This window comes from Polyodon spathula, chromosome 8, assembly GCF_017654505.1.
Source record: "Polyodon spathula isolate WHYD16114869_AA chromosome 8, ASM1765450v1, whole genome shotgun sequence".
Taxonomy (NCBI): Eukaryota; Metazoa; Chordata; class Actinopteri; order Acipenseriformes; family Polyodontidae; genus Polyodon; species Polyodon spathula.
In genome coordinates, this window is record NC_054541.1 from 25,158,204 (window position 1) to 25,182,137 (window position 23,934).

A 23,934-nucleotide genomic window follows, 5' to 3' on the forward strand; every position below is an offset into this window, starting at 1 on the left:
CAGTAATATCTATGTTTAGTCTTCCCTATATGTTTCATAGGGCACTACCGCATAACAGCAAAACCTGCTTCAATTAGTTAGTTTATTCAGAGCATGTCAGTGCCTGTTAGTTTAACCATTGTTTCACGGGGCGTGAGCTGGGGGTGTTTTAGGATAGGACAGAGGAAGCAGAAGGGAGCGGTAAGTTGGACAGAGTGCCGGCTAGAAAGGACCGGACCTAGGATAGAAAAGCGGGCGAGGCCCACTCTAGTAGCGGTCCAGCAAAGCTGGACATGAAAGCTAGGATAGAAGGTGGTCACTGACTGAGGGCGGCGATGCCGACACAAGCCCAGGGGCAGAGGACCCAGCAACCGAAACCGGATAGAAGGATGGTCACAGACTGAGGGTGGCGATGCCAAAACGAGCCCAGGGGCGAAGGACCCAGCAACCGAAAACACATGTGAGGGTTATGACTCGGGGAGCCGCCCCTCAGAGGAAGACTGTCCCGGAAGACCGGGACACAAAAGGAGACAGAGAGGGAGGGGTACCCAGCATCTGTGACTTCTGTAAAGGGGCGCTCGTTAGACCCCCAGTTGGCCGAGATTTCACGCTGCCTGGAACCTGAGATAAGAACAAGGCATAGAGGTTAGTATGGGACTCGAGCATGAGTAGCCACGTCCCGAATTGAGACAGAGTAGAACAGAGCCTTGAGTGAGGTGAGATAAGCACAGGAGCTGCGAAAGAACAGAGTGTGGCCAGGGGTTCGCTCTGACTCACATGGTGAGAACCCCCCTGAAGGTCAAGGGAGGCTGAAGCCTGCCCTGAGGTTGGGGAAGTGAGATCACTTGCCCCCCAGAGACGACCGATGCGAAGGCACGTAGAGAAGGTGGAGGAGGGGAGGAGGAGGAAAACGAAACACTAGACAACGAAGGTGCAAGTGATCAGGGCTTAAATAGATAATAGGTACTAATTGACAGGAGATTGGAAGCCTTCCTGCTGCACGCCCCCTGAACTATGCAAGCTAACATAAGATACATTTAGTCCCAAGCAGTTTCTAAGGCTTAAAATGTTAAAAGCTTTGAGTGCTGTTCTATCTTTCAGGGGCTGCAGCAAATAGTATAATATCCTGCTATGCTGGTTTGAATGACCAGTTCAGTGTTTTAAGGACATGAAGACGCAATTGTGATCATGGGACTGGAGTGACATGGAAGACAAGAGAATATATGAACACATTGCCTAAGGCATACTACTGTACCTGTTGAATGTGTAAAAAATGCTGTCATTTGGTCTGCCTTAAACATACTGTTAATTGGCAAAAAGCACAGAGGCATGCACTTCAGAAAATTAAGAAGACAATACACTCGAGCAAGCCGATGTAGCAGATTGCCATAGCATTTAGTGCCCTGATTGATGTAACTAAAATAGAAGCAGAAATGGGTCAGCTTGCTTATTACCAGACCCCATGAGGCATCCAGTTGAATTGCCCTTTATCTGTGTGTTTCGTATTAAATGGTCTTGTTTTAAATGCAACATGAGTATTTAACAATATATGTACTGCACGGTGAATACACACTGCAATGTGTCTACCAGAAGTGTTGCTTCTAATCAGTAAGATGGACTGAAGCAAAAACTTTTTAAGAAAGATGTGTGTGCTCCTCTACAGTACAATATCTGTGAACAGCCGTGCCAGAGTAAGCCTGCACAGAAACTCATTTCTCACATGAGAAGCCTTCACATGTGCAGTGACTTGCTATTTTCCAAGTTGTCTGTTTCAGTTCCCCTCCTGTTGATTCAATCAAAATTGCTTATTGTATGTGGTGGGTGGGGGCGGAGGGCTGTCCTATATTCCCCTATACAGTATATGATTTATAATCCCCTTTCAAAATGTATCTTATGCCTTAAACTTCAAAATTGATGTTGTATGCAGCCCATTTCTGAAAACAAGGCCTTATTAAAAATGGTCAATTTTCCAAAAGAAGGTGGTTTCGCCCTGTAGTCCCTCCCCAATGAGTTGGTGCGGTCCAGCACATGGCTGGTAACCTGGTGGATGTTGCTCAATAAGCTGCTATGTGGCAGCCTCGGAATATATGAGCATTTCAACACTAAGTCTGAGAGCTGCTCAAGCTGCATCACACAGTACCACAGTTTGGCTTGGTCTTATCAGAATGAGAACAAAGTGATGGCTGAGGGAATTCATTCAAAGGCTAGTAGCATGCAACACAGAAGGACATTGCTGACATTATCAGATGTCTTTTTTTCAAATCAAGAACGTTGGCGTAAACATTATTTTACCATCAATAACTGAATAATGCATTCATGTGAATTCTATCAGAGAGAGGAACAGGTGGTAAGCCTGATTGGCACTTCTGTAGCTCATACATGTTTATAGTATTGCTGATGAGATAGTTTTTGTTTTTTTTCTTAGATGTGACTCTCAGATTTTACATTATATTTTGTTTTGTTTTTTAATCAGAAAAGACAAACTTTTGTGAATTTTTGTGTTTTTAGTATAATAATGAGAGTTCCTCAAAGTACCATACTACCTTTTACCTCGATCGCTCTACAACTAAACTGTGAAAAACAAAGTCTTTTACTTATCAGAAAATGAATAAATTGGAGAAGACACAATATATATATATATAGTATAATATATATATAATATATATAATATATCATATATATATATATATTATAATAATGATATATATATATATGTATATATATGTCCTTCAACTCCATGTTATTGGTGTAATACAAATTGTAGGATAGACAAAATGTCAAACACCTTTTCCGGCAGAAACATACTTGATTGAACTAGATACTGTATCTGAACTAGATTGTCCAGATCTTGGTTTTTTGTTTGTTTAGAAAAGTATGAAAACAAAAATAAAAAACATATTGGCACTAGACAGTAGCTATGTTTTCGTTCATCAGCTATATTAACTTTGAAATGCATAGTCAAGCAGAATTGTGGATGACAAACCATTGCTTCCTCTTTTTTGACAGCCTTCAATTACAGCACTGACATAGATGGTGTTCTAAGAATTAACTACAAACTGCTGATGCTGCATTTAAGAATGGAATTCTGAATTTAATCTTGCACCTCTGTAAAATGTCTGAGATTCATTACTAAATAATGTTTTTTTTTATTTTAGGTGATAAAGCTAATATGTTTGTGCTGTACACAGTATGTCAGGAATATGTGCTTTATTTAAGGAGTGCGCAAACTGGGATTGAGTGTAGGAGTTTATTTATTTTAAAGTTTGTAGGGGGTGGATAGTAAAGTCGCCCTCAATATTAAGGTAACCCTGTATTCAGTATTATGGCCACCACCTACAGTCCCAAATATTTCAAACTTTTGTTAAATGTAATTTCTTTCGATGCATATGGTTTTATATAAAATACAGGTATATAACAAAAAATAATAATGTTTGCTATGATCAGTGTGTACTTCTTAACTCCACAACGCTTTTTACTGAAGTTATTTGATTTTCTAATTTGATCAAGGCAAGTGTTGAACGCACTCTGCAGTCAGCTGATCTCTCCATGAAAAAAAGCAGAAAACAAATTTCATATTTTATTTCATGCAAATGTATGTTCCCTACAAATACAGTAAAATCATCATTCCCTGATACTGAAAATCCACTTGATCAGATTTTAAAAATCCCAGATCCCAGCTTCTGATTTCTGATACCCAATCGCTAGGTTTTAACTTCTACGTGTATCCAAAACTAACCATGAGACGCCACTCGCCATTAACAACGTTTCATAATGGTTTATATTTGAAAGGACCTCAGTACTCCCAAAACTAAAATAATAATATATAGTATATATATATATATATATATATATATATATATATATATATATATATATATATATATATATATATATAGGTTTGCAGAAGTATTCACCCCCCTGCAAATTTTGAGTGTACTCAAAGACGCTTTCAAATTAGACTTTTAATGTAGGCTCTACACAAACCTCTCCACATTGATGAAGTTTAAAAAATGCATATAGAATATAAATAAGATTTACAGAGAAAAACAGATTCATCTCAGTTGCTTAAGTATTCAACCCCTTTGCTACTGCAGCCCTAAATCAGGTGAAAATGATTTGTTTGAAAGGTCACAGAATTAGTGAAATGGTTTCAACCTGTGTGTACTAAAAGTGGTTTAACTTGTAGATAATTTCCCTCAGGTATATAAAGACTTTCAAGCTGCAACTCGCATAGTGATCCAACAAAGCAACCATGAAAACCAAGGCGCTTTCGAAACATCAGGGATAAAGTGGTAGAGAGGCACAGAGCAGGAGAAGGGTACAAGAAAATTTCAAAGGCGCTGATTATCCCTCTCAGCACAGTGAAGTCCATCATTAAGAAGTGGAAGATGCATCATACCACCCAGATCAGATTGCCCTCCCAAACTGAGCAGCTGGGCAAGCAGGAAACTGGTTAGGGATGTCACTCTGAAGCCAAGAATGGCCTTGAGAGATTTGCGTTTGAGATGGGAGTCAGTGTTCACTCATCAACAGTAACCCGGTCCCTACAGAAAGCTGGCCTGTATGGACGGGTGGCAAGAAAGAAGCCATTACTCAAAAAGCCTCATCTTAAAGCACTTGTGGAGTTTGTGAAAAAGCATGTAGATGATACTGCAGATATGTGGAAAAAGGTTTTGTGGTCAAATAAGACAAAAATTGAACTTTTCATTCTAAATTCCAAGCGTTATGTCTGGTGCAAGCCCAACAATGCACATCACCAAGTCAACACCATCCCAACTGTCAAGCATGGTGGTGGCAAGTTTTGCTGACATTTAACCTCCTCTTCATAACAGTGTTCAGTTTAACCACTACAAAGTTTGTTTGAGAAACTGCATACATTATTTGTAATTGAACAAAATGTGACATTATTGGTTGTGTGTGTGTGTGTGTGTAAAAGAGAGTTATAGAGTTTTGTTTCTCTGTGCACGTTTAAGTTTTGTTTCACTACTGAATTTGACCTTCATGGGTTTCAAACAGCACAATCAGCATGAATATATATTGGTCAGTTTTATTAGTAAAGGAGCTCATTATACAATACAGCTTTTGTTTTGTTTTGTTTTTGTAACATTATACCAAAAAATGGGTTTCAATTGTTATTCTTTCAGTGTATAGGGTAATTTGCAATGTCTTATTTATGTATTTATTTATTTACATAAGTTCTAGTCAGATAAATGGCAGAGAAGGACTAATCAGTTGGACATCATTTATCTTATAAATGACTCCTTAGCTGTTAGATTGGCCAGCAGGTATGTTTTCCCAGCTGCTGCAGTTGTCCAAAGGAATAATTTCTGGCGAGCTTCCCTTCTGTCACATTGTGCATCTTGCTGGAGTGGCGCCAATCCTTGATGAATTGTTTTGATTATTATGGCATACAAAAATAATGATGGTCTAAAAGCTTTGGTAAGCCAATCAGGATACAGTACCAGGGTTTCCAGGGCAACCAATATGCCTGTTGCTGGAGACAGGGGGATTCGTTGGAACAAGTAACACATCTGAGGAAAGTGGATGCGGATCAAACAGGGAGACTGAAAACAGAGGGTTTTTAGAAGATAATTTAAACTATCTTTGCATAGGTACTGTACCTGTACATGTATTTGTGGAACACTCATGAAAATGAGGTGAATTCGCCTCAATGGGTTTTGATATTTTAATTAAATTTGTACATTATGTATTTCTGTGTTACGAAAAAAAAGGAAAACCGGAATAAAGGGAGATTTTTTTTTTTTTTCCCCAGAAGGTAAATTGTTGATAATGACAATCGGTATGTATACTAAAAGTAGATAAAATGATAGTAGTGATAAAATGTATCTTTTTTTTTCAAATTACTTGATTGTAGTTGTTTCTACACGACAGATGTTCCCCGAACCAGTCGTACATTGAGGCATAAATCTGATTGTGTTCTTTATAGATCAGACCGATTTTTAATATGTGTCAAAATAAGCCTTAAACACCAGCTTCAAAGTACTTATACTGAAGTGTGTAAAATGCCTCCATCAACTTGATCATGTGTGAACCTTGACGTGCAAAGTCCCAGCTAGCCATTGAAATCTGAAACCTTTTTTGTGTGGCAAGTTAAAATCGGAAGAAATTTGTTCAAACATCTATTTAAAAGCCCACCTATTGTATAGACAACATATTTTAGGTTGCACAACCTTCTAAAAGTAGCCTTTTGTAGTAAAAATCCCTGCGTAGAACCAGTGAACATTCTGTAGCAGAACATTTACTCTACCCCAGGATCGTCTTGCCAAAGCTCACCCACTAATCACATTACTCTTAAGTAATATTTTTTATTGTGTGGCAGATATGTACAGTATAGTGTATACTACTGTAAAGCTACAGAAGAAGCTTGTTTTAGATGATTTCTCAGTTTCAGCCGGAACCAAGGATGGGGATTTATTTAAAAAAAAAATAGATGTCCTTTGCAGTTTCTTTAGTATTCAGAGGGTTATACTTTATTTCTTTTGACCTCCAAGCATTCCCTGTTTATGGCATGCTGGCAACTTGTGCAATGATGTTCGCAAGCGAGTGACGACCTATGCTATCTCTCAGTGTCTGTCAGGACCCACCCTCTCATCCCCATTGTAAAATTCAGATTGAACACGTTTTATTTATTTTTATCAACTTCAGGGACACTTCCAAAATTGTGGAAAATATAGAAAGATAACAGAACTGCTGTGGTAAAATATTAATCTGAGTTTATTGTGTTTTTATTGTGTGAAGTTGCACAGACTCACATTAGATATGTAGACTCAAACATGATGAAGCATTCAGGCAAAACCTTCCTTCTCTGTGTGCATGTGATTTGGTTCTGCAGTATATAATGAATTCTGGCAGGTACAGTACCTACATGCATTGTACAGTGTCCTGACCTGGTATGCTCAATGGAAGATAAAATATCTCCTCAACTGAAGGTGGCATACTGCAAAAACCTTTCTCCTTTCTTACCATATCTAACAGGCTCCCTGTTTAAAGCAGTTGTACCACACTCTTTATATGTTTTGACAATGTTAGCCCACAGTGGATGATGAGAATCTGAGCATCTTTTCATTGACTATTATTCCTGGTTCACTAAAACTGGCCAACTGAAGACAAATGTACTGTAGCCAACTCCTACGCACCATTGCAAAAGGGTAATGAAATGGGACAGTCTCTTCTACAGACTCTCCAGATTCTTAGAAAACTGTCCATGTACCACAATATATTATTTACAAATATGTTTTTATAGTCAGTAATAGTTACAGGTCAAGCAAAAACGTTATAAGATTATTTTGACACATTTTGTTTATGTAGAATGAGTACTGCAAGGTACTGTATGCATCTTCAGATAATTAAGTCGTCCTCATTTTATTTTGTTGTGTTTATGCTTTGCTGAATTTGTCGTTATTGTAAGTGCCAGTTTAGACAACCCTTTTTTTTTTTTTTTTTTTTTTTTTTAACCCGGGGCTTTTGTACCCGAAGATTATGCCAATCGCTCATGTTTTCCTAAAAAAATTGAGCTGGCTCGGGTATATGTTCATTTTTTATTTTAGTGAAAGTCTAATTCACTCAGATATGGCAGAACTTGAGTGTTTGTCCATTTTAGCATTATTTCAGTTTGTGTCATTCAGTCAATAGCCAAACATAAAAGCAAACATGTCACATAGTCACAGAAAGTGGATCAGATGGCAACAAACAGTTGTCTCCCTTCTCCTGTTGCACAATACAGTGTTTTTCTTGACTGAAGATATGGCAGATTATCAATGGAATTGAAATATTCCAGTTCACCCACTATTTAGCCAAGAGGCCAGGGTCCTAAAAGTGACATTGTTGAAAATAATACTAATAATAATACTAATTGATAATAATAATAATTCTCACAACTGGAAATGTGTGTTAAGTGCATTTGTATTATAATAAGTAATTTACAATAAGCAACTGTAGAACATGTCGTTGGGTTTGTAGTATCAGGAAATGCATTTAATCCGAATTCGTCTTAATGTGAATTGACTGTACAAGGATTTTAGTTGGTTATTATGCCATTCCGGCCTTTTGTAATGATTGATTCATTGATTGTGCTTGAGATATGCATCAGTTAAATTAGGGCAGCAACCGAATGTTGAATGACTTTATTTATAAAATATATTGTACACTTGCACCACTTATTTTCATAACTTAGTTATGCTTTTGTACCTTAAGATTATGCCAATCGCTCATGCTTTCCTAAAAAAATTGAGCTGACTCGGGTATATGTTCATTTTTTATTTTAGTGAAAGTCTAATTCACTCAGATATGGCAGAACTTGAGTGTTTGTCCATTTTAGCATTATTTCAGTTCATGTCATTCAGTCAATAGCCAAACATAAAAGCAAACATGTCACACAAAGTGGGTCAGATAGCTTTTTCACATTGTGAATCCTTCTCTCTGGAAAGCATGTAGATTGTCTTTCCTTTTTTCTTTTGATAATTTACTTCAGATGCTTGACAGCTGGGCTAATCTCTTTGTTTGCCTTTTATTAACTTTCAGAGATTCTGTGTCAGAGAGAAGCCCCAGCCGACGAGGAACTTTCAGAGGGTCACATCCCTGAGCAGTTTGCAGGCCTTCTGCACGGGTCTTCCCCTGCTTGTGAGTCTCCAGAAAATCCCTACCAGCTGTACAGTAAAGTGAGAAAATACAGCGCACCAGAGCCAAGGAGCAGCCAGAACACAAATCTACTGCAGACAGCAGAGTACAGTGCACACTTTCTACGAACTAGCAGCAATGCCTCTGCACTGAAGGGCACCAAAGAGTGCAAACCCCAGGTCGTTTATAGAACTATTTTCCACACAAAAGTCAACCAGACAGATTGCGGCACGTTTGTGACCAGCAGGAATGTGAGGAACGGGGATCAGTGGGTAAGCAACGCTTCTGGAGGGTTTGAGGATCGCGCTTGCACTTTAGGAAGGATGCGGCCTGTCCCCAAAAGCATCTTGGACCTGCAGCTCACCAGAAACATTTCCAAGTCAGACTCCAATCTCATCTCCTGCTCTCCTATCGAGGAGGAAATGAGGAACAGTCGGTGTGAGTCTGCAACAAACAAACCTAACCCCGGCAAGCTGCTGGAGAGAACTCCTTCTTTCACTGCAGAATGGGAAGAAGTAAGTGTGTTGAAAATAACAGAATCCACAGTATGTTTGGAGCAGAGTTAACTGCTTTAACAACAATCATTTCACATTTTTATAAACATGTAACACAATAATCGGCATCACTTCATATTTTAGAAGACATTTGAGATAGATTTGCTGATGATCAACAACCTAATGTAACTGTCTGGCATTCTTCTGATTTTTTCATATTGGCACACCACTGTACTCTGTGGACAGACCATAAAAAATGTCATTCATCACTTTCATCATCTATCTTTATATGTGCAGGTACAGTTGGGGACTAAAATGTAAATATGTAAAAGTTTCAGTTTAGTTTGTTACTACTAAATGGTTCACATAAACACTGAGATATCATCCACTACATTTTCTATAGAGGATACTCCATAAACATTTATGGAGTACTGTGGTTAAAAGAAAAGAGATGTTTGAGTTGTGAAGGGTTCTATCTGCAAGTGTAAACCATATAGTGTATTTTTCTATTTATTATACACGTTATTTGGCTTTCTAGTGTGGAGAGCAAAAATGTTGAAACATTGGTATCCACCCAGCTGTGTATTATTATTCTATGGTGATCTTCTCACTTCTTTTACGAAACCTTGTGGTTTCAGATATTCACTTCTATTATTCTCCAATTAATGGTATGAAAAACATACATTTTTTTTGTAAGCCTTTGGGAGCTTTTTTTTTTTAATAAACTCTGCTTCTGCGTTAGTTACTTTGTTATTCTACATGTTGTAGATATGGGCATAGTCACCTACCGTACTTTTTTTTTCATGATCATCAAATTCCTGACATAAAGCTCATGCTTTATAATTGGGGCTTCTGTTTTTCCGGGTTTATTAATTCTATTTTTCGGTGCTTATTTTGAGCTATTTCCGAGTTTTAGGTAAATCAGTTTTTTTCGGGGCTTTTGTTTTTCATATACTGTATGAAATTAGTGTTATCTGTTTGCTTAGCGTTTTTTTTTTGTGTGTGTGTGTCAAATGCGTAGGGCATTTGAAGGACAGAGCATCTCTATATGTTATACATTACTAACGTTATGTCTTAAAACATCACAGCAGGTAGCCTTGCTCCGCCCCGTGAATTAATTAGTTATGATCTCTGCTCGTGTGACTGTAGTAGTTCAGGGGATGGTACTGTGGAGTTTTGGGAATAGATTTATTTTGCAGAAAATTTCATCTTCAATCACTTCAGCAACAGAGCAGCACAAGGCACATAGCAGTACTGGTATTTCCTTCTACTTAGCCTAGCTCTGAAAATATAGGCTAATGATGTGGAGCAGAGCAATGGATTTCACAAGTTGTACAGAGCATTTTTCTATATATATTTAACAAATCAATCTGTTTAATGTACCAGTTTTCATGCCACTCTGGTGTCTTAAAAGCCCAGACTGGTAGAGTTGAAATAGTTTGCCTGGAGCTTACAGTGCAGTTTTCACTGTCTCTGGAACCACGGAGGAGCCAGGCCTTCAGCATCAGCAGCTTCAGGCTGCCCTGTTCAGGCACAGTCACTGTGGCAAAAATGAATTGTCCTTATTAAACTCAATCTTTTTTTATCCTCCAGATTGATAAAATCATGAGCTCTATAGGAGCTGGAATCAACACCGGCCTGGAGGAGATAAAAGAAGGTGTTTTGGGTAAGGAGGGTTTTTATTTTTTAATGTATTTTTGTATCCTCACCTTCTGCAAGCAGTAGAGTTATCTTTCGTTGTCATCCACTTTACTAAGCTAGAACGTGTGGCGCATCAATTCTACTTTACGTATTTGTAGAACTGTTGTGCAGTCTTTTTCTTGGAGCATTTTTTAAAAATCTTTCAACTATATTGTTTTTGAAGATTGTGTCATTTGAGAATGAAACTAAGTTGTTCAGATGTACCAATGTGGCATAACAGAGAAGATATACAAAGCATTATTTGTATTTATTTTTGAGACGATAGCTGAAACTCATAAACAGGCTTTGATTGCTAGGTTTTTTTTGGTTCAACATTATATGATTGACTAGCTCATATAATTGAATGAGTTTAAGAGGCTGCATTTCCTTACCAAGTTAAAGAATATATTTTCATATTCTGGCAGCTCTTTTAATACATTTAGAGGAAAATTAATTATGGATACAATAGGATATTTATGGTGCTAAGAACTGAAAAGTAATTGTATGTGATTAAATGTATCCACTTCTGTGCATAAATCAAGGAAATAAACATTCTTGGTTTTCTATATAAATCATTTTCAATTCTAACTAAGGTGACCATTTTGGATAGTACTGTCCCACTTTTGGAACACTGGTCCCAGTGTCCCCAGAACTTTTCTTGGGACGCTCATTTCATCCTGTTCACCCCCGAGGATCGTCATGCCGGTAACAGAATATTGTATTTTCATGCAAACTGCTGTGTTACGGTCTAACTTATTACAGTACAGTGGCACTTGGTGTGACCTAAAGAGAAGATTGAATGACCAGTAGTAGTAAAAAACGGCGTGCAAATCTGAAAAATTACTCAATAGTCAACGTTCATATTTGCAACCAGAGAATCGCGGGTGGGTTTATCCACTGAATGTTGTTGTGCATATTTACGTTGTATATCTAGGGTGTCCTCGACAATAAGCAAAAGAAATTACCCATTATAGCTCATAATGTAATTATTAACCATAATAAACACAATATCTCAATAAGAACTAGTGATTCTGACTTAATTATCCCTAGGTTCATGATGAAAAGAGATTAACAGTTAATATTATGTATGTTTAAGTATTTCAAATCAATAATAAATGTGTATTTGTTATAAGACAAAAAGTAAGCTAACAATTGGTTAGCTTTCTTCAAATTCTCAAAGGAAGAAGAATAAAGGATAGGGTTCATAGTTAAAAACATATGTATAAAGAAGAAACAAATTAAAACATTCAAGGAAAAGTTATGCATTGTTAAATGTTCATAATAAATCATTGATGTGCTCTCTGGTCATAGAGTTCATTAGTGAAGCAGTCTTAATAGTTCATCACCCATTGTTCGGTTCAGTCACGCATTGCATATACATGTGCCAGCTTCCACGTGGCTTACACATGTGATGATATCAATATCATGGCTTCAGTTCAGTTACTTGTAAACACACAATATAAGTTTGATACTTATTCTGTTGGTACGATGTTTAAAACAAAGTCTTCTTAACACAGCTGCCCTCTCTATAGAAGTTAGCTGTGCAGTGGCTCAGTGCAGTATTTCTGTGAATTCTGTACTGTAGGCAAAAGAGTTAGTTGTTCTGGAGACAGCCCATCTTCTCTGGGACAGCTTTGAAGATTACATCATTGCGTCTTCGATGAAGAACCAGGGTTTGATGACTTGAGAGCGATGAGATATTTTGAAGAAAGAGCGAATCCAGTGAGAATCCAGAGAGAGCCCAGAGAGTAGAGAGACCAGCTGAGCGAGTGAAAATCCTTGTTTTGAGTTTAAATAACATGATGTATAGGTGTTCCCTTGTACTGTAAACAAATCCTTGTCGGTCCTGCTATTGGTTCACAGTATTTGATAGACAGTTGCATGTCACACAAACAGGGTGTGCTAGAAATGGAATGTATCCCCCTATTTTGTTATCAAAGGATTTTACATTTATCATTTAAACCTCCTATTCAATATAACTTTAGTTACATTCATTGGAGAAGCATACAAATTTCAGTTTCATTCTCTGTACAAAATTACGATTACAAGCATATAAAACCTATTACAATCAAAGGATAATGATTAAAAATAGTTATTAGTTTATAATATTCATTTAAAACACAATAAACACTTCAAATTTATTGGGAAACTTTATTAAAATAACTATTAAACTTGTGTCCACAACTTATGTAATTAAAAATGATTCTTAAAGCATTTTAACTAACTTTTAACACAATAATGATACAACTGCATTGTAGCTATAGCTTGTCTTGGTAAGTTTTATGACCCCTTACAATCAGATAGCATTTTGGAAGGTGAGTTTCAAAGAGTTATCACAGTTTGTGTTCTGAGCTTTATCTACAACCTTTGTTGTAGATCTGATTACAAATGTTCAGGAATCGGTTTTAACAACCCAACCCCACAGCATGCCACACAGACAACAGAATTAAATACCTGGGAAATGCTTATATTAAAAGGAATTTAACCATAAATTTCCTTGACAACGTTGCTAAAATAAACTGGCGGCTATCTTTGTCTGAATCATCACTCTCGCTGCCCAAAGAGATTAGACGACGGTAGTCTAACAGTAAAGGCTCATACAGATTCTATTTATATTGTGTTGGAGCTATTTTCTTCATCCATGATATTTGTATATCTGCGTGCAAACTTCTTTGCTTTGTGGGTAGCTATAGATGACAATTGCGGAAATCAATGCTGTCACGTCACATCACCAAGCCGTGTTTGCAACGCAGTGCACTGAAGCTTGTCCTGGTTTTAACACTTTGTGCATCAAAATAGCCCATCACAACAATAGGAGGGGCTGTAAAATATGACAAAGGTATTTGGAAACATATTTTCTATTGAAATAAGTATATATTCACTTTTAGTTCACCAAGGTACCCTTCTATGAAACATATGTTAGTGAATAATACAGAATCTTTTATGAACTAGTTATTTTCACATTTGTGAAATTAATTGTGCAAAAATATTTTAAAAGTTTCAGAACATTTATTTCTTTAAGTATATATATTTTATGTTGTTTTTAGCAATGATGAAATACAATAGTTTCAGGTCTCCAGATGCCCATTTAATTTCTTAAAAATTTATATTTACATTGATAGTTGAGTACTGTATATGATACAAATAGTTTAAAACAGTACTTAATAACTATTTCACAAGGAAATTCCTGTTTCTGTAATGAGGGCAGCTTCTAAACCAAACTTATTACTGGGCTTCATTTACTGCACACAGTCAAAACATCTGATATTTAACACTCAGCACCTTTAATAGTAATAGTTCAATGTTTTCATACAGGAAGGGCCTGGTTTGCAGATTGGACACTGGAAGATACCATAGAGAGAGATAAAGATGGAAAGTGAGAGATAGAGATCGTCTGGTCTCCCTTGGCACACAGTCATGGGGTGAGGGTGCAGCCACCTCTGTACCAGAGGGCGATAGGGAAGAGTGCTGTGTGGGAGTGAGGGACGCAGAGCACTCTGTAGAGCTGCGGGAGAGACGTTAGAAAAATGTACAGAAAACTCACAGAAACTGCGGTTCACAGATGCCTACTTTCCGTGCTCTGGCACCAGGCAGGAAAAGCATCTGCCGTGCTTGTCCTCAACAAGTCTCGCGCAGGGATAAATGCAAGAAGCAAGTAAAGCAGTGTACAGTATACAGATGTACAGGGGCTGCCTCAATCTGCTTATAGATAGAAATTGGGTGGGTCAAGAACCGAACAAGACAGAGTTTGCACCGGATCGGGGCATAATCACCGGTATGGTACCAGGTCAGAACTGGGACGGTACTGGGTCAATTCATTACCGGTTCAGTGACTGTATCACTGGGCCAGTACTGGTTCGGTACTGGGACAGAACTGGTACCGGTGCGCAGTCACCCGGGTGGCAACGTACACGGATGCCTGCCTGTAAAAGTCACTGGCAAAAAAAAAGTCAGTACCAACACGAGACTGAGGGAAGCCTGCTTGTTAGAATGGACTAATAGCCTTCGCAATGGTGATGCAAAAATGCTGTCACCAAAACGGCATTAGATACTGTGGTGTTGCTAAGCTCAGTAGCTTGCGCAGATTTCTGTAAAAAAAACACTGAAAATACAACAGAGAAAAATGTTTCTCCACAGTAAACAGTAATACAACAATTGCAATTCACAAAATAAACTTGTCATTTTTAAAAATGAATTTAATTTAGCTCCAACTGGAGCTATGCAGCCTGGAGGGAACACAAAGTCAGCCGACTTATGTTGCTTGATCCCTGGGAAGGAGCGACTCAAGCCGCTGGCTTCACACGGGTCACAAGGCCGCTGCTGGTCGCAACAAACATACGCGTCATTAATTTTTAAAAAACTATTACAGTGTAAATGTACTGTTGCATAAATTATGTAAAACACAATAAATTAGAGAACATTATACAGTCATAAGCAACATGTGCTTATCTGATACCAGGCTGTCCTGTCAGATCTTCGAAATGAAAAATGGCTATCTGTACGTGCAGTTCCTTTATACCCTCGGGGGCGAGCATGACTGCATCACAGGCTCGGCCAAGTGGCTTTGGTATACAATATTAAAGTTGCAGGGTCTTTAGGCGGTAAACACCCATTAGTTAATGGTTACATTTCGTACTTGAAAGGGAACATACCGGTAATTTCATTTAAGCTACACCAACACACCTCCATAAGACATAGTGTTTGATATGGTGTTATTGAATTTAAAAATAAAACCATTCAAAGGCAATATGTGCACAAACTGATGTAAATAAGTATGTTACTGCAAATACAAAGTAAATAGCTTTTTTTTTTTTTTTTTTAAATCACTTTAGGGAAAAAAATTATTTAGTATAGCTATTGCAATTGACTATGCTTATGAAAATACATATACATTGCCTTTTATTGACAATGAATAAAAGTTCAGTTTGTCTCTTGACAGCCAGTAGTATTTATAGCCACAGTTTTAAATCTTTTAACGATCCCCTAACCAGACTAAAGCAGCCACAGCTGAATTGCATTTCACCAGCTAATGGATATGGTTAATTTATTGATAAACTACACATCTGAGACAAGAGTAAAGCCCCCAGGAAAGCATTCTAAAGCTGCAAAATGTTGTGTTAGAATTAAGGTGACCAAATTTAAGACCTGGGACAGTATGGACATATTGTGAATAACTTCCAATGTCCAAGCTACGGTGAAGCTCTAGGTCAGTGGTACTTAACTCTGGCCCTTGAGATCTAATCCAGTCCAGGTTTTTATGACAAGTAGGTTCTAATGTAGTTAGTTGAAGCTGCTAAGAGGTAATTGACTAATTTAGGACCTGGTTGGAATAAAGACCAGGTCTGGAATTGATCTCGAGGGCCAGAGTTGAGTATCACTTTGGTAATATCATATCATATTCTAATATCATATTGAAAGTGAATGCAGAGACCCATGGTGATATTCCGAGTGGAATCATTTTCTTTCAAAAACATTACATAGTAGCAATTCAATAATATCAAGTCCCGAGATTCTATTTTATTGCTGCTTACTGCTGCAAATCTTTCCCCTTTCTGCCTAAGAAACTTCAACTTCCCTCTTTGATATCCACTTTCCATCTTTGAGGACAAGCACGGCAGATGCTTTTCCTGCCTGGTGCCAGAGCACGGAAAGTAGGCATTTGTGAACCGCAGTTTCTGTGAGTTTTCTGTATATTTTTCTAACGTCTCTCCCACAACTCTACAGAGTGCTCTGCGTCCCTCACTCCCACACAGCACTCTTCCCTATCGCCCTCTGGTAGAGAGGTGGCTGCATCCTCACCCCATGACTGTGTGCCAAGGGAGACCAGACGACGCAACCAGGAAAGTAGCCCATGCAGAGAACAGTTTTTACAGTCTTCCTCATCTTCTTCCCCAAGGGAAAAGAAGATGGAAAAGCTCTGGGCAGCTGTTTCACACCAAGGAACGGCTCTAGCAGAATTACTGCGTGAATGTTCAGCACCGATTGCCCCATCTGTTCCCTTGGGGCCCCAGGGGGCTACGAGCTCAGCGATACATACTGTCCATCGCTGTCTCTGATGAGGGAGGCGAACAGCAGCTGCTGTTCCCGTCTGAGGACGTGGAGTCACATAGCACATCCCCTGTGGTTGAGCTCTCCCTGTCGGCAGAGCTTCTATCACTGATCAAGAGTGCCACTGCATTCTTGCAACTGCCCTGGCCTACACAAGGTGAGACAAGGCAGTCCATCTTTGATGATGAGCCTACCACCTCCCCTATGTCATTCCCTGGATTTTCCTTTTGAGAACCAGTCGTCCTAAGGTCACCTGGCTTCAGCGCCTGCTGTTTCCCGGTCAGTGGACACCCTATAAAGGTGCATGATGCGAAGAAGCTCGGTCTGGCCCAACTTCTGTCAATGGAGGCTTCAAGCAAACACCCCCAGTGCGCAAACAGCAAACTGGCACCCTAGGCCCCAGCAGCCTCGAAGACTGGCACAGCCAGCGCAGCCTGCTGCCAGAGGTGGTGTTCAGAACGGGCCCATGGCTGCTCGCCGCAGAGGCTCTAATAGATTCCTCTGCCCAACGCAGACAGAAGACTCAGGCCAAGCCACAAGCCACGCAGCAGCCCTAGGGGTTTGCTGCCACAGGCCCAGGGTCCCTTTTCAGGGAGCCATATGGTGTATTGCAAAAATGGGCTATTTGCATAGACTCCTTCCAGTTGGAGGCAGGGTTCTTCTCCAGGTACTTTCTAGTGCCCAAGCGGGATGGCGGCCTCAGACCGATCCTCTTTCAGCTCAACAGAGTGCTCACGGTAGTGATGTTCCAGAAACTTCTGGGCTTGATGGCAGCAGCTTCCCAGACTTCTTGAGTTTTATTCCAGGGTGCATTTGTCAAGGACATTTGCAATGCAGTGGTGTGGGCCACTCCTCCTGTTTTGAAAGGTGGGATTAAGTGTCAAACAGAAAATACAGTGGAGGAGGGGCTGTTTGTCTTTGAAATGGAGTCACTGAAGCTTTTTGAGAGCAACAGACAATTACATGAAGCACTGGGGGCTACATTGTCAAGAAGCATAAAGACTCAAGCAAAATCATTGCACAGACAGCACTGGTGATCAGCAAGATATGAGCACTGAATAAATTGAGCACTAACGTCTAAAAAATCTCTTATGTTAGTAAATATTACATGCTGTCTTAACATTCATCCTTTTGGTTGTTAATTTTAAAAGATAGCACTAGCAAGATATTGTACTAACACTTATAATCTAATCATAATGCCCTTTATCTGTAATATAATGGTGTTTGTACAGTGATTAAAAGAAGGCAACCATTGTGTTTTTCTGTTTTGTAAATGTCTATGTTTCTTTCTAACTAGATGAAAAATCTATTACATATAGCAGTATTGTTTGGCAAAAGCAACCAATCAAGGAAAGGTAAATTGGTTTAACAACATTAGTACAGTATGTAATTTGTTTCTTTCACAGTCCTCTTGAAAGAGTCGGTGGGGAACAGTGGTATGTATCTATTGGTTGTTTAACAAAAAAGAACAATTATTTTAAATGCCAGCTATGTCTCTAAGGCAAAGGTTGCCAAACACTCATCTATTGTATTCCCTAGATAAAGGGGAGAAGATGCATGTGGACTCTGTCTGGATCCTAATGTTTTTCATTTTTTTATTTTTTTTATTGTTGTTTATTTCGTTTTCTTTTTTTTAACCCAAACCAAACAGTTGTATGATTCTTCAACGTATGTAAGCACAGCACAAATTAAATAGAATTTACACTCCTCCCCCCATTGAAAGAAAAATATGCTTTTGAACTTTGCTATTTTCTGCATCTGTTTTGACTGCTCTCATCATTCAAGATTGGTGCTCGGGTGGGTGTGTAGGAGGGAACAGCAGCGGCGGCAAGCACACAGCTCACAGACAAAGAGATATGCCTGATCTGATGGCTATTATCGAGAATGTGAGGTGTAACAGGGGCTGGGTAATGAACGGGAGTGAGGGGGAGCAGGGGACGTGCTGCAGCATACTGATGAGTGTAGGAGTACTTGATAAAAAGAATTCAAGCTGCCAGCAAAGCACTGCTCACCGTGGAGTACTCGGACAACATATAACTGGAACCAGCAACAGCTGACAGCCTTATATGTTCTAACTACACAATTAGTGGCTCTTTAATAGCAGATCAATACCTGAGATCTAAGATGGTGATTGAAGACCAGGCAGTTCCCTGCACTACAAAATAAGATTCTCAGATTCTTGTAGTTTTGTTCCTCATTTTTTTCTTTTTTTTTTTTTCTTCGTGTGATCTGTGAACAATAAATCTGTCAAGCTGGCGGGCTCTTTCGACAGTCACTTTTCCCGGAACATGATGTGGCAATGCCAATTGTCACAACCGGATTGCCGCTGTTACCGGGTAGATGGCTACTCATTGCTCAAAAGACTTCCTCTTCACCCTCTTATAGGACCCCGGTGCCCTGCGCAGTCTGTGGGACAGTGGTTGGATAACATTGGGCTCGTTCAGTATGAGAACCACCTGCTGGCTAATGGATTTGACAATGTGCAGTTCATGGTGAGTAAACCAATTAAGTTTTTCAATGTTGTACATGAAGAGCTGCCTTCTGTTTCAGAATTCCCTGGAATACAATAACAGCACACTTATTGATGTTTGATGCATTTGTATTGCTTTTGCTCCTTGAAGGAATTCAGGAACTTTGCCCTTAATCTCATGCTGGGTGGCTGCGCTTCAGCTTTCTAAATCACAGTCAATACAAGATGCTCTGTGCTGGCTTTTCTTTGGTAAGCTAGCAATCGATAAAACTGTTCAAAGAAGAAAACAAGATCAGCACTTTTTTTTTTTTTTTTTTTTTACTATTGTGTTTTATTATTTATTTATTTGTTTTTCCCATTTCTGTCCAAAAAATAATATTTTTAATTGGTGTTATACTATCAGGAATACAGTACTTTTGATTAAAGTTACTGGTCACCATAATGAACATCTACCACTGCAGACTTTAGCTGTAAATATTGTTTGTTTGTTTTTTATTTGGTTGATACAGTCAATACAGTCACACCTAAGTGACTCAATCCGTTCTCATATTTAAAGCTAAGACATTCTTGTTGTTGCTTCCCCCCCCCCCCCCCCCCCCCCCCCCCCTTATGCACATTATGACCCGCATCTGCTCTTACTGTTGCCTCAGCAACTGGCACACTCCTGTGGCCCATTAGATGTGATGTAGTACAGCTCTTTTTGATCCTTTAGTGTAGGACAGAAGGAGTCATAAGGCTGATATAATTAACCCTGAATTATTATACCTGATCAAGGAACAGAATAGTTGTGTGTGTGCAGTGAAATCGAAATGATTCAGACAGTGTCTTCCACCAAGCTGATTTGTGTATTTAAATATTCACTGGTTTCTAAAGGAACAATTGAAGTGTGCTAAATAAATCCATGCATAAAAGCCACAAAGAGCATCCATGCATTGTGTTACCTTAAAAAAGCAGAGTAGCATGTTTTAAAATGAAAAACACTGACATTATATGTCGCTTAACAGACATGCGCCCACACACATACATGCATACGTACATACATACACGAAAATATGTGTTTATTTCCAACTGATAAATGTAAAAGCAACATGAAGGTACGCTGATTTTAATTGTGACATTTCAGCATCTTTCAAACTGTTGGTAATGCCAAAGAAAAATAAAACAAAACATTTTGATAGAAAATACGAAGAGCTTTCCTCTGTACTTCCGAACAAGCAATTTATAATTGTTACATAACAAGCTTAGACCTCAAGTGAGTGCATATTGTTTGATAGATTAATCGAAATAAAAATAAAAAACTAATAATAATAATAAAAAAAAAAACTGGCTAGATTTTTTTTCTGGAGAATAGCCTGCTATTATTGCGCATTGTCTGGAATTTTGACAGTTATAGGCAGTGTGCTGCATATTACAATAGAAATGTGGTTGTCACGTTCATTATCACCAGAAAATGTAGTCTCTTCTCTAATGTACTTCTTAAAAGCATGGCTTATGGTGAGAGAAATGACTACTGCTGCACAACAGCCTTGAGGGTGAATGGGATGGTAATATCAAATAAAAATCAGCGTTATCTTCTTGAACAGTGTTTCTTTTTCCTTTTTAGGGCTATTTTGGACTATTAGTGACAATGATCAATGTTAATTTCAAAGCAGAGAGCAAGTTAAAATGCTCAAATAAAGGTGTTTTGTGAGTTCATATTGTGCTTTTGTGTAGCATTTAACCTGAAAATATTTGCATGACAAAGCACTTGAACTGTTATAAAAAAACATATCTTGATCATGAACTGAACTGATTTTGATGTTTGGTTAGACATGCTCTTGTTTATTCTATACTGTATGTAATGCAAAAGGTTCCAGTTGTTTGCCAACATTGCATGTACTTTTCTATCCTGTCTCATGCAGCTACCTAATTTATTTACAGTACTAAAACTGTTTTAATCATTTAAAGACCATTCTTTTTGTTTTGTCATTAGCATTGCATCATTAAAAGTCCCTGTTACAGTTATCTCCTATAGTGGACTACTGAGAAGTTTTTGGTTGGACAACCTTTCCACCACAAACAAACAAAGTTCAGTTTCCCTTCTCTTATATTCCTCTTAGTAAGATTTATTTCCTGTCTCACCCACAGTGACTACTAGTGGAATGCAGCTGAACTTGAGGCACTGTGTGTTGTGCAGTTGATTAGCTTAGTGTACAGGATTGCTCCACTTTGTCTACCTCTTTGTTTGACGAAACACTCAGCTCCAGAGAGGACAAATGGAACAAACAAAGTTCAGTTTCCCTTGCAACCCTATGGCAGTCTAGATACCAAGGAGCTATATACATTGTGCTTGTAGATGAAAGGTTAAGAAAACTAGGATCTCTAGTTAAATTAGCAGTCATATCCCCCAGCAGAAAATGGCGGGTGATTTTTGAAAGGCAAAGAGATCATTTTTAATGAGCTGTTTTAACAGGCTTGGCTTTCTGGTTACAAAGACTGCCAAGACCAATAAGAATGACAGACTGCCAAATGGAAGGGGATTAACATGTTTACTATTATAAATAGAAGCGAGCTACCATGAGAGATACCGCAGTGGCGGGGGTAAATGTTGCATTGTGCCGAGTCTCTCAGGGTGTCATTTTCGTAATTGGAATGATAATTATCAACATGGGATATATGAACCAGGAACGTCAGTCCAGTTACCACATACAGCAATGCATCTGTGAATTACAGCTTATACAAACTCAAGGGAATGTTAATAAAAATAAACATAATAATACTGAACCAGCACCTTCCTTAAAAGTAGTTAAGCTGTTTTGGTTAATCTTTTTTTTTTTTTTTTTTTTACAGTAGTGGTTTTATAGAATTTACATAAATCGATTATACTGTAAATACAGTATAATCGTAAATCTCGAAAAACTACTCACTTCTAAATCTTTTGTAGTCATTTTTGTATTACTTTAGTATAAATACATGTTAATTTGGATTCATATGTTGTTTTTTTCTGACTTTTTGTGAACGAAAAGACACACATTTGCCCATTTTCCCATTGGAAATAGTGATATTTTTAAATATCACTGTCCTGGTCACAAAAGCAAAGTTTTTTTGAGGTATAAGCAATTAGGAAATAACACTTACTACCCAGGAACAAAAAAAAAAAATAAATGTGTTACACGGTGTAATAAGTGCATATACTACATATAGCATTTTTAAAGAGCACAATAGGCATTTCAGGAAATAGTTCCGTCTAGCTGTTCCTTTTTAACCTGTAGAAAGGAAACCATCTTATTGGCTATCACTTATTTTCAGCAAATCACAAAATTAGAATTAGAACAAGTACACACTCTAGTTAGATGATTATACCCCATCTCTGGCTGTGAAAACTGTGCCATTACATAATATATATATATATATATATATATATATATATATATATATATATATATATATATATATATATATATATATATATATATATATATGTACACACACACACACTCAGTGTACAAAACATTAAGAACACCTGATCTTTCCATGAAATAGACTGATGAGGTGAATCCAGGTGAAAGCTATGATCCCTAATTGATGTAACCTGTTAAATCCACTTCAATCAGTGTAGATGAAGGGGAGTCAGGTTAAAGAAGGTTTTTTAAGCCTTGACACAGTTGAGACATGGATTGGATAGGTGTGCCATTCAGAGGGTAAATGGGAAAGACAAAAGATTTAAGTGCCTTTGAACGGGGTATGGTAGTAGGTGCCATGCGCGCCGGTTTGAATGTGTCAAGAACTGCAACGCTGCTGGGTTTTTCACGCTCAACAGTCTCCTGTGTGTATCAAGGATGGTCCACAACCCAAAGGACATCCAGCCAACAGCAGGCCAGTGGTTGAAAACAACTCATTGATGAAAGAGGCCAAAGGAGGCTGATACGAATTGTGCAGAGCAACAGATGGGTTAAAGTTAGTCAACTGACAGTCCAGTACAACATTGGTGCCGAAAGACCCATAAAGGAATACACAACTTGTCGTACCTTGACACAAATGGGGTATGGCAGCCGATGACCTAACAGAGTTCCACTTCTTTCAGCAAAACACAAGAAACTGCGATTGCAGTGGACTAGGGAATGAAAACACTGGAGACTGGAGAATTGGAAAAACATTGCCTGGTCTGATGAATCTTGGTTCCTGCTGTTTCACACTGGTGGGAGGACTAGGGTATGGAGAAAACCACATGAGTACATGCATCCATCATGTTGCGTGTCAGCATTTCAGGCTGGTGGTGGTGGTGTAATGGTGTGGGGTATGTTTTCATGGCAAACATTGGACCCCTTGTTAAAAATGGAGCAACGTTTGAATGCCACAGGATATCTGAACATCATTTCCAATCAGATGCATCCCTTCATGACAGCAGTGTATCCATCTGCTAATGATTTTTTCAGCCAGATAATGCCCCATGTCACAAGGCAATGATTGTCCAGGAACAGTGAATTCAGCTTTCTGCAGTGGCCTGCCCAGTCACGAGATCTCTATTCAATTGAGCATCTGTGGAATGAGATGGAACGAGCTATTTGGAGTAGAGATCCACTACCAGACAACTTGACACAAGCATTGGTGGGCAAGTGGGAAGCATTGGAGTCAACATGGGCCAGC

General features: G+C 38.5%; 1 protein-coding gene across 6 annotated transcripts in view; it reads left to right on the forward strand.

The window, feature by feature from the left end:
• Positions 1-23,934, forward strand: part of LOC121319655 (ankyrin repeat and sterile alpha motif domain-containing protein 1B-like) — a 220,645-nt gene that overhangs the window by 161,633 nt on the left and 35,078 nt on the right. For all 6 annotated transcript variants that reach the window (XM_041257294.1, XM_041257292.1, XM_041257293.1 and 3 more), the window contains 3 exons: positions 8,521-9,131; positions 10,704-10,776; positions 19,224-19,330. In XM_041257294.1, coding sequence (XP_041113228.1) covers positions 8,521-9,131; positions 10,704-10,776; positions 19,224-19,330 — 791 coding nt within the window. The remainder of the gene's footprint in view (positions 1-8,520; positions 9,132-10,703; positions 10,777-19,223; positions 19,331-23,934) is intronic.